Source organism: Callithrix jacchus, chromosome 19 (genome assembly GCF_049354715.1).
Source record: "Callithrix jacchus isolate 240 chromosome 19, calJac240_pri, whole genome shotgun sequence".
NCBI classification, from domain to species: domain Eukaryota; kingdom Metazoa; phylum Chordata; class Mammalia; order Primates; family Cebidae; genus Callithrix; species Callithrix jacchus.
Window position 1 is genome coordinate 24,014,530 of NC_133520.1, and position 10,511 is coordinate 24,025,040.

The window sequence follows — 10,511 nt, forward strand, 5'->3', positions numbered from 1 at the left end:
ACCTCTCTTGAGTTACTAATACTTCATGGAGTTGTGAGAAGTAAATATATTAACAAATACACACAACAACACTTAAAACATCCCAGCACAGCCAGGCACAGTGGTCATGTCTGTAATCTCAGCACTTTGGGAGGCTGAGGCTGGCAGAACACTTGAGGTCATGAGTTTGAGACCTCTCTACAAAAAAAAAAAAAAAAAAATCCCAGCACATAGGAAGCACTAATACATATTAACTGTTATTATTGTTATCATATGTGTTACTAGTCATAATATGGACATGTAGGTATACCTCAAATATAAATATGAATGCATCTGACTTATGAATATCTGTTATAACAAATCAAACCTGGGTTTCAGCTCTCTGATAACATTGGATACACTTGGCTCTTTCCTCTGCCTCTGCTAAAATTGCCTAGTATCTCAGTTCCCTCTCTGCTACTGATAGAGTATACCCAACCATTTACACTTGCGTATACACACCCTACCACCACCACCTCCCCTGATGTATTCAAAGAATCAGATCAAAGACTGGGAAAAGACAGAGATCACTACATGAATTTTAAGGATTCCTTGATTGTGAAAGTTTTCACATTTCAGTGTTAACTTACCTTTTAAATTCTGTAAGTAATCAGACTTATATTTAAACAAATATAAACAAATCAAAAGCATACAGTTTGATTTTTTAAAAACTAAACTTGTAAGTGATTTTTGGAACAGGCCCATTCTTAACTGGGGATTGACTGTGCATGTTTAGCAGATTCTCCAGATTGAGAGATAACTTATCAATCTCCTAACGCTTAAATCTCCTCATTTTTATTTCTAATGAAAGTAGTAGCATAATGAAAATCTTAAAGTATGAAATTTTTTTCAACAAATCATTACTTGCTATGAAAATGCCTTTGCTGGAAAGATGTTAAATTAACAATTAGCAGCATGTTTCCTATATTTAAAATCAAGAATTTCTTCCATGCATGCAAATAAAAATTAAGTTACTTATAGCTGAATACTTGTCATTGAAATGACAGTTAAATTAAAAATTAAAATCACTTTCACTATTAAGCTTCCATTTCCCTACAGACCAGGAGAGAGAAAGATTTAAGCAAGAAAATGAAAAAAAGAAGAAAGTTTGGGAATTTAAACTGAACTAGCCAAAATTAAATGAACCTAATGATTTTTTAAAAAAACCTTTTTAAATAAATTCAGCAAAGTCAAAAAGACCAGTAATGATACAGAAATTTCAATAAGTTAAATAATTGTTTTTATTAATTCAAATTTTATGCACATAGGCTTTCAACAGCCTGTTATTTCCATGGATTTGAATTTCTGAACAAGAATAGGAGAGAGAACTTTTGAGGGAATGCTGGGCCCAGAAGAGCTAGGTAGATCTCTAGAGACTAGTGGGAAAATAAATGCTACTCTTTGATTTTCATGTTTAAATCATTTGGTAGGGTTTTTATCTTTTTTCTTTTTTTTTTTTGGCGGGGCGGGGAGGGCACTCAAGCACAAACAATGAACATTTTCAACTGTTTCTCTACTTTTATAAAATGTGGCATTCAATAATAATGTATAAATGAAAATGTTCACTTTAAATTTATCAAAGTTTAAATTTAAAAAATAGTATTCCTTCATATAATATTAAACTACACCTAAGCATTCCTGATTGTCAACAGAAAAATACATAAGATTTTATAACATAAGAAATTTTAGCCATAGCATTTTTCTGAACTGAATCCTAATGTGAATCATGTCTCAAATCAAGTCATAAATTAAAGATATTTTCACATGAACAAATTTGACCTTGTACAGAATTTATTCTCATATGGGTCATACAAAATTACCAATGTTAGATTTTGTATGCAGTTTTTACAAAGAGAAATATCACCAAATGAGTTCATTATATATTTGATATTGCTAAATCTTAAAATGTACCTTGAAATATTCATTCATATGGGATACTCTAAAGAATATGTAATTAAAATAGGCTTAGAGAGTTATGCCATCTTTATAATCCTTTTCTATTAAGAACCAAGTGGAATTTGTGCAGGACAGACCAGTCACATTTTTTTTTAAAAAGGTATAAAACATGTTCTGCCTCTAGAAGAGATTGTGAATTTAATCTAAAGAAAGATTTTAGTTGTCTGTGGAAACAATAAAAAAGATGGATTGTCCAAATTTTCTCTCTCATCCCATCTGTCATCTCCCGATTTTTGCCTTTTTATCCACTAGGTTTTTGGTATAAGGGGAAAGGTCAAAGGACTCTTATTTGCATGATAATTCGATGAGAAGAGGACAGCCGGTAGCCTAAGGAAAAATATAACTGGAAGAAAGGGTAAAAGATGCAAAGTAATGGAATCAAATTAGTAGATTACATATTGTGGAACTAATGATTCCAGCAGAAGGTCTCAAAGCTTATGCATCTCTCATAAACCCACCCCAAAGCAGCCAAGTTAGAAGCTTAAAGAAGCCTAATTGGCTTCTTACAAGGCCAAAGTCAAGTCAGATACAACTTAGCAACTTAGTTCAAATAAACAAGTGCTTACTAAAAATTGATTTGAAATGGCATGAGATGTTACAAAGGACAGTAGCCAAGAGTAAGATAAACCTCCAGGCTCACAATCTCAGACAGATAAATAACCAAAAATCTGGGTGCCATTTAAAAATTCTATGAAAGGAATGTGGATGATACAAGAATAATGGGAAGGTGGCCCTTGAACTGCTATGTGTGTGTGTTTTTTAAAATAAACTAATTCTAACAAAGACGGTAAGAAAGGACACTTAAGACGCATGGATGGATCTTCTACACATTCTTTTCATTCTACCCATCACCAGTCCACTTAGTTGGCATTCAATGTATTATAACTCTGCTTTACTCTCATTTCACACCCCACTCCCAATGCCACCCATCTTCCAAGTATAAGCTGCATTATCATTCTGGTTCTTCATTATATGCTCCTTCTTGTCTCCCTGGCTCTTTTCTCATCCCTTTTTCCACTTTCCTTCTCCACACTGAAGCCACCATGATCTTTCTAAAATTATTATAGGCCATGGTTTCCATTGTAAAATTCTTTTCAAGAGCTCCTATCACCTACTGGATAAAGTCCAGTCTAATTAAATTAGATTGTCCAAAGTATAGTCCTCTGTAGAGCATATAAGCCCTTCAAAAATCTGACGACCACTTTCTTGCCCTCCTTCATCTCCTGTTATTTTCACTTTGCCTCCGTGACCACCTTGAAACCACTCACATTCAAGCAATTTCCAGAATACAACATACCTCAATGCCTTTGCACATGCTGGTCCTTCTGTCTTGTAAATTGCTCCCTATTCTTTGAGTCTCAGCTCAAATACTGTATGCTCTGAGAAACTTTTCCTGATTTCCTTAGTCTTCTGTACTTATCCTGATAAGATTATCTTAATTGTAATATGATTGTGTTTTTGCATGTACCCATTAAACTCTAAAATTCTTGATGACAGAGAATATATCATTTCATATTTTTTAAATAATGTTTGGCAGCTTAGATACAAAATGCCTTCCTCTTAGTAAATCAGCACCTCAATCTTGAGCAGTGTTTTGCCAAATTGTCCAGAAAACTCTAGTTTCCTGGGATGCTCAAAGAAGTACTTCCAAAGTGTCTTATGGTAAAACAATTTAAGGAAATGCTAGCTTAAGCAAAATCAACAGGTTTCTTTACTAGAGAATCGGGCAGTTAATACAGACTATGAATTATATAGTTCCCAATCTCACTTGAATACAGAACCCTTCTCTTATATAGCATGTCACGGGACAAGTGTTCAGCAGGACAGTTTGAGATATTCCTGTTGGACCTACAATACCATTTGTGAATTCGTCCCTATTCATTCATCTCCAGGTCAAATTAAGACAATAAAGGCAGAATACAGGAAGCATGCACTAAGAGTACAGTCTAACAAGTCTATTAGAAAGATGAATGTTCTTACGTACTTCCACCCAAAAAGCTGTTCTCACCTCTACACATATCTTCACAGTACTTGTTACAGCTCTACAACAGCATTTTATCCAGTCTAACTTTTAACAACTTACTTGTATACATATGCTCTTCGAATTGATTGTTACTGAAGAAGTTATTTTATTCATGTTTGCACACAGCCTCACAGTTAAAATATTAGTAATTATTAATTAGATTGTCCACAGTATTCTGATACAGACAGAAAATTATTCCAAAAGATATCATAAAAAGAAAAAAGTAGTTACCACTGTTATGTCAGTGTATAATACAGCATATTTTTATAGCAAATGATCACCAATTCCTTATAAAACCAATTTCCACTTACATCAATAACATAGGTAAGTTAATACTGTAAGACATATTAACCTGTCTGAGTAATTTTACCAGGTCAAATTGCACTAATTGTCTTTTTATCATTATATGTGGTAGACTATTTCAGGATTTCATAACTTCAGTTTACTTGGAAGCTTAATTGTTGCAATTTAAAAGTTCACATTAGAACAGTTCATATAAGACACTTTCAAAAATTACCTTACCTAGCAAATATTAGACATCCTGAAATTAAATATGTGCTGACATAAAACTTAAAGTGATAGAATACATTTCCTACAAATTCTTTTCTAGTAGAAAAAAAATGATTTGTTCATTATTATAAAAACCAAAGCTTCTTGGCCTTTTGGCTAAGGTCACATGTATAATATAACCAGAGTGCTACTAAGACACTTCCTAAAGTCTCTATCTACAGTATTAAATTACATTCATTTCAATTGTATCATTCACTATAGTTTAATCTAAAACATCCCCTTTCTAAATAGTGCTAGATACTGGAAAAGTGACAACATTTGTAACTCGTGTATTACCATGCACAGGGGAAAAAGTATACAAATTATTAAATCTAATATCATCTAATTTTCTTTAATGACTTAAAAATTATACTTATCACTGGAATTAAACTGGCATATAAATCAAAGCTCTACATAATAATTATTGATACTCTGGAGTCTTTCATATCAAATATATGATCTAATGATGTGTCACTGGGACATGAAGAAAAGTAAAGGCTAATATAAATACTTAGATTAATTCCTGAATCACAGCACATTTAAAGTAACAGGATAAACACTGTTGAAAACCAAAATATTCTCCCTACTTAAGCAGTCTTTTTAAAAGTTACTTTCCAAGTTCAGTTTTTATTTATTTATTTAAAATATCCATGAAAAGTGATTAGAGATAGGAAACAAGTTTTCTTTTCTTACCTATTCGGTCAAATGTTTTATCACATTTAGGACACTGCAATATTTTTTTGTTGCTGTTCTGAATGACCACTGGAGTTAACCCCTCATGAATATTTCCTACAGAATCACCAGCCTCAGGTTCTTCTTCCGCATCATTATGATCTTTTTCACTTTGTTCAATGTCAGAGTATTCATCTGACATCTCCTCCTCTAGCTCATCTTCTTCAGCATTATATTCACTTCCAGGATCCTCAGAATCATTTCTGTCTGACTTTTCCTTATCAAAATTTTCTTGATTCAAATTGTCTGACCCATCACCACTTTCCTGTTCATCATCACTGGTGTCATCAAACTTAACAGGGCACTTCCGATTCCTTTTTGATCTTCTTGCTGAGAAACTTCTCTCCAGCATTTTTAACCCATGTTTTTTCCCTAATAAAAGGGACCGATGGTTTTTAGCCAAATGATTCTCTAAAGACTTTTTATAACAAAAATGTCTACTACAGAATTTGCACTGATGATTATTTGATAGTCTTCCAGTTAATTCATTTAGTGTTTCTTCCGGTGATGACTTTTCTGTTAGCTCTGACTGAAAAGGGGCAACATTTTCGTTATTTAACAACTTCACTGCATCTATAATGTCCAAAAATTTTGCAGCCTCTAAAACAAGAGGTATTTCATATTTGTACACAAAAAATTCTGATGTGTAAAGAAATTCAAGCAAATGCTGAAAAACTGAATGTGTTACATGATCCAGGGTGACAACATCAGTGCTTGGATTTTTGCTCAAACACGCATGAAAATAACTACTGCCAACAGCAACGACTACTTTATGTGCACTAAATTCTTTTCCTTCCACTATGATAAGTAAATCACAAAAAGATGGTTGCTTCTGCCTATCATCATTTAAATATTTTAGCAAATTCTTATTATACTGCAAAGAACTCAAAAGTTTTCTCTGATCAGGAGAGGGAGGAAGTTCCTGATAACAGTGAAGAGCTTCAGGAGTTGGTCTTTCTGCAGAATGAGTATAGGTCACTTGGTCACACTCCACTGCAACATTTCCTTCTGAAGAATCTTTATGATAGCCTAGATGGATCTTCTCAAGATTTGAAGAAACCTTTCTCCTTTTCTTCATTGCAGTACAGCAATTTCAGAACAAGAAACTTCATAAGTATCTTAAGAGATTTATAAAGGAAAACTAGATTGTCTTGGATAACAGCTTCCGAAGGGGCGTGCCCAAGGGTTTCATGGTCTGCAAAAGAGTGAGAACCACGTAAAATAACTCCATGGCAAAGCAATGCTAAATCAGTCAAAGGCAATCATCAACTAATTCTTTCCAATTATCACTAAATGATGATAAAGTCACAGCTTACACTCATTCGTGGCAAAGCTTGGGGCGGAGAACAAGTAGGGCCGCGTTTAGAAAAGACAGCCAACAAAAGAATAATTTTAAAGAAACCCAGGCACACCTTCCAGGCCTGATTCACGAACAGGGTGGAAATAACCGGACAGAAAAGGGAGAGATCTTCAAGATCGTTGACGATGCGGGCTGAGGAGGCTGTAGTGGTTTAGGGGCGCTGGGATGGTGACAATAAGGCCGTCGCGGCCGCGTGATCCCGGTCTCTTCATTAACATGCTTTCCCCGGGCGGGCAAGCCACAGCTCTTCAGGAATAGAGAGCGTCTCTCGGCCAAAGCCACCCGGTGAGAGACGGCCCCAGTAGGGGCGCAGAATAGAAGTGGGGTCAACCAGAGGGACGACTAAAGGAAGCAGAAGAGCTTTCCCAGGCCCTGACGAAGTGGAGAATGCACTTGCAGACGGCGATCCCGCTACCCTTCCCACCCAGTTTCCCTGGGAAAACGCCCCGCAGATCTATTACCGGGAACCCAGGGCTCCCCCGCTGGCTCCCAGCAGCTGAGCTCCACTCTGGGCGCGCTCGTTCCAGCGCCTACCCACTTCCGGGTTCAGCCCCCCACCTCACCCCCCTCCCCTCCGCTCCTTTCCCTCCCAGAGCCCCGCCGCCTCCGCAGCCACAGAACACGTCAACCGCTCGCGCAGCCTCCAAACCCTCCTGAGAGACCGGCGCGCGGCCCTGCACGAACTAGTGCGCATGTGCGCGCACACAGCTTTACGCATGCTCTGTTAGTTCTCCGTGCTCCCTTGGAGACCCTACCTACGTCCTGAATCCGTTTCTCCGGGTTTTCGCAGTGCCTTGGTGGCCTATTCTGATCCAAACCGTGAGGCTTTGCAAAGGGAGGGCAAGGGGAGAGGGGAAGATTGACGCAGAGTTTAGAATTAGTTTGCCGAGGTGCAATTGCTCGATGGATTTCATCCTCAATGTTATACTTAATAGTTTGTAATCAACCAAACAGCAACTGCCGGAAGCCAGTCCCGGCTAACACACTGGCATGCACTAAAGAACCGATGGATGCCTTATTTTTCTGATATAAACGGCTAAATCTAAACGCGATTACTAAGAAAAAAATTTTTATACCTATCATTGTAAGCAGAAAAATGTGTACACACACACACACACACACACACACACACACATTTATATATATATGTAAAGCTGGTAGGACAGGAAAGGAAGCTGAACCAAAAAAGTAAAGAAAAATCCACAGGGACAATTTTTGGAGCTAGTGCCTGAGATTTTGCATTTCTAAGAGTCCCAGGAGGTGCTGATATCATTGGTCTAGGACCATATTATGAAGGGCAAGGTCCTAGATGGTGTAATTTTACAGACATAAGGAATATAAGATGAAGGCTGAGACAAAATAGGATGAGTAGCCTAATTTTCTTCCCCCACCCATTTGTCCCTCCCATACACACATATAGCGTGACATCTGGAAAGACCGCACTGGATGGAAGAACTTCTGCAGAGGTGGGAAGAGTTATTCCACCTCTTTTGAACTGGCTGGGTAGTGGTGAATTCTCTCAGCATTTGTTTGTCTGAAAAAAGACTATCTTTCCTTCAGTTATAAAGCTTAGTTTTGCTGGATACAAAATTCTTGGCTCATAATTATTTTGTTTAAGGAGGGTAAAGATAGGGCCCCAATCCATTGTAGCTTGTAGGGTTTCTGCTGAGAAATCTATCTGCTGTTATTCTGATAGATTTTCCTTCATGGGTTACCTGATGCTTTTGCCTCATGGCTCTTAAGATTTTTTCCTTCCTTTTGTCTTGAGATAACCTGATGATTATATGCCTACGCAATGATCTTTTTGCAATAAATTTCCCAGGTGTTCTTTGAGCTTCTTGTATTTGCATGTCTGTATCTCTAGCAAGACTGGGGAAGTTTTTCTCAATTAGTCCTTTAAATGTGTTTTCCAAACTTTAGATTTCTCTTATTCCTTAAGAACATCGATTATTCCTAGGTTTGGTCATTTAACATAATCCCAAACTTCTTGGAGGCTATCTTCTTTTTTTAAAATTATTTTTTCTTGGTCTGGTTAGATTGAGTTAATTCAAAAGCCTTGTCTTTGAGCTCTGAATTTCTTTCTTCTACTTGTTTAATTCTATTGCTGAGACTTTCCAGTGTATTTTGCATTTCTCTGAGTATGCCCTTCATTTCCAGAAGTTGTGATTGTTTTTTATTTATGCTATCTAATTCACTGAAGATTTTTTCCCTTCATATCTCGTATCTTCTTTTTTGTATTTCATTAAATTGCACTTCACTTTTCTCTGGTACCTCCTTGATTAATTAATAATCAACTTTCTGAATTCTTTTTCTAGCAATTCAGAGTTTTCTTCTTGGTTTGGATACACTGATGGATCTTTTGGTGGTGTTAAAGAAACTTGTTTTGTCATATTACCAGAATTGTTTTTCTGGTTCCTTCTCTTTTGGGTAGACTATGTCAGAGAGAAGATCTGGGGCTCAAGGGCTGTTGTTCAGATTCCTCTATCCCATGGGATGCACCCTTAATGTGGTGCTCTCCCCCTTCCCCTAGGAATGTGGTTTCTGGAGAGCCAAACCACAGTGATTTTTATTTTTCTTCTGGATATAACCACCCAGTGAAGCTATCAGGTCTCAGGCTGGTACTGAGAAGTGTCTGCACAGAGTTCTGTGATGTGAACTGTGTTCAGGTTTTTCAGCTGTAGATACCAGCACCTGCTCTGGTATAGGTAGTAGGGGAGTGAAGTGGACTCTATGAAGGTCCTTGGTTGTATTTTTTAAAAAATGTGCTGGTTTTCGGTTGGTTGGCCTCTAGCCAGGAGGTGATGCTTTCAATACCGCATCACCTGCAGTTATAAAGGAAGGATACAAGCTTGCTCTAGGCTCAAGCATTAGGCAGGGCATAGAGCTCCCAAGGAGTTATATCCTTTCTCCTTGGCTACCAGGGCAGGTAGAGAAAGACCATCAGGTGTAGGCAGAGTTAGGTGTGTCTGAGCTTGGAATCTCTTTGGGCAAGGCTTGCTGTGGCTGCTGTGGAGATGGGGGTGTTGTTCTCAGGCCAATGGAGTTATATTCTCGGGGGATTATGACTGCCTTTGCTACATGTAGGTCACCAAGAAAGTCAGGGAAAGCCAGCACTTACAGACCTCACCCAGCTGCCATGCAGCCCAAAAGGCCAGTCTCACCTCCACCATGCCCCGCCAACAGCACCAAGTTTATTTCTAGGTGGCATGTGAGCAGGGCTGAGAACTTGCCCCAGGCTACCAGCCTCCCACCTGAGAAAGCAAGCAGGGATTTCAGGTTTCATGCCTCCCCACATGCCTTAGCTTCTGTGCTGTGTCTGCACTCCTGATTTGCTCCCTCTCCCAGGTTCTGTCTAGAAACTTTGCATCTGATCAAAATTGTTCAGCTGGAAGTTTCCTTCTCCCTGTGGTTTGTTGTTGTTTTTGTTTTGATGGAGCCTTGCACTGTCACCCAGGCTGGAGTGCAGTGGTGGTGATCTTGGCTCACCGCAACCTCCACCTCCCAGGCTCAAACAATTCTCCCACTGCAGCCTCCCGAGTAGCAGGGACTGCAGGCGAGCACCACCACACCTGGCTAATTTTTGTGTTTTTAATGGGGATGGGGTTTCACCATGTTCTCTAGGCTTGTCTTGAACCCCTTACCTCAGGTGATCCGCCTGCCTCAGCCTCCCAAAGTGCTGGGATTACAGTCGTGAGCACCACACCAGGCCTCTCCTGTGGTCTTTTCCCAGTTCCTCTGGCAGCCCTTTCCAAAAACCCCTGTGAGACAAAAGTCAGAAATGGCTTCCCTGGGGACCAAGAGTATGCATTAGGGCTTTTCTTGCTGCTTCTTCTACTCTTGTATTTTACCCAGCTCTCCAAATTTGTCTCAGCT

At 38.4% G+C, this 10,511-nt stretch overlaps 1 protein-coding gene across 4 annotated transcripts in view; it reads right to left on the minus strand.

The window, feature by feature from the left end:
• ZBTB41 (zinc finger and BTB domain containing 41) overlaps positions 1–7,186 on the minus strand; it is a 59,608-nt gene extending 52,422 nt beyond the window's left edge. For 2 of the 4 annotated variants that reach the window (XM_035281312.3, XM_002760608.6), the window contains exons 1-2: positions 7,100–7,186; positions 5,240–6,473 (exon numbers count right to left, since the gene is read on the minus strand). In XM_035281312.3, coding sequence (XP_035137203.1) covers positions 5,240–6,356 — 1,117 coding nt within the window. In that variant the 5' untranslated portion in view covers positions 6,357–6,473; positions 7,100–7,186. Of the gene's footprint in view, positions 1–5,239; positions 6,474–6,594 lie in introns of all 4 variants that reach the window. The other 2 variants (XM_035281311.3, XM_035281310.3) reach the window with 2 other exon arrangements.
• Positions 7,187–10,511: the final 3,325 nt, after the last annotated feature.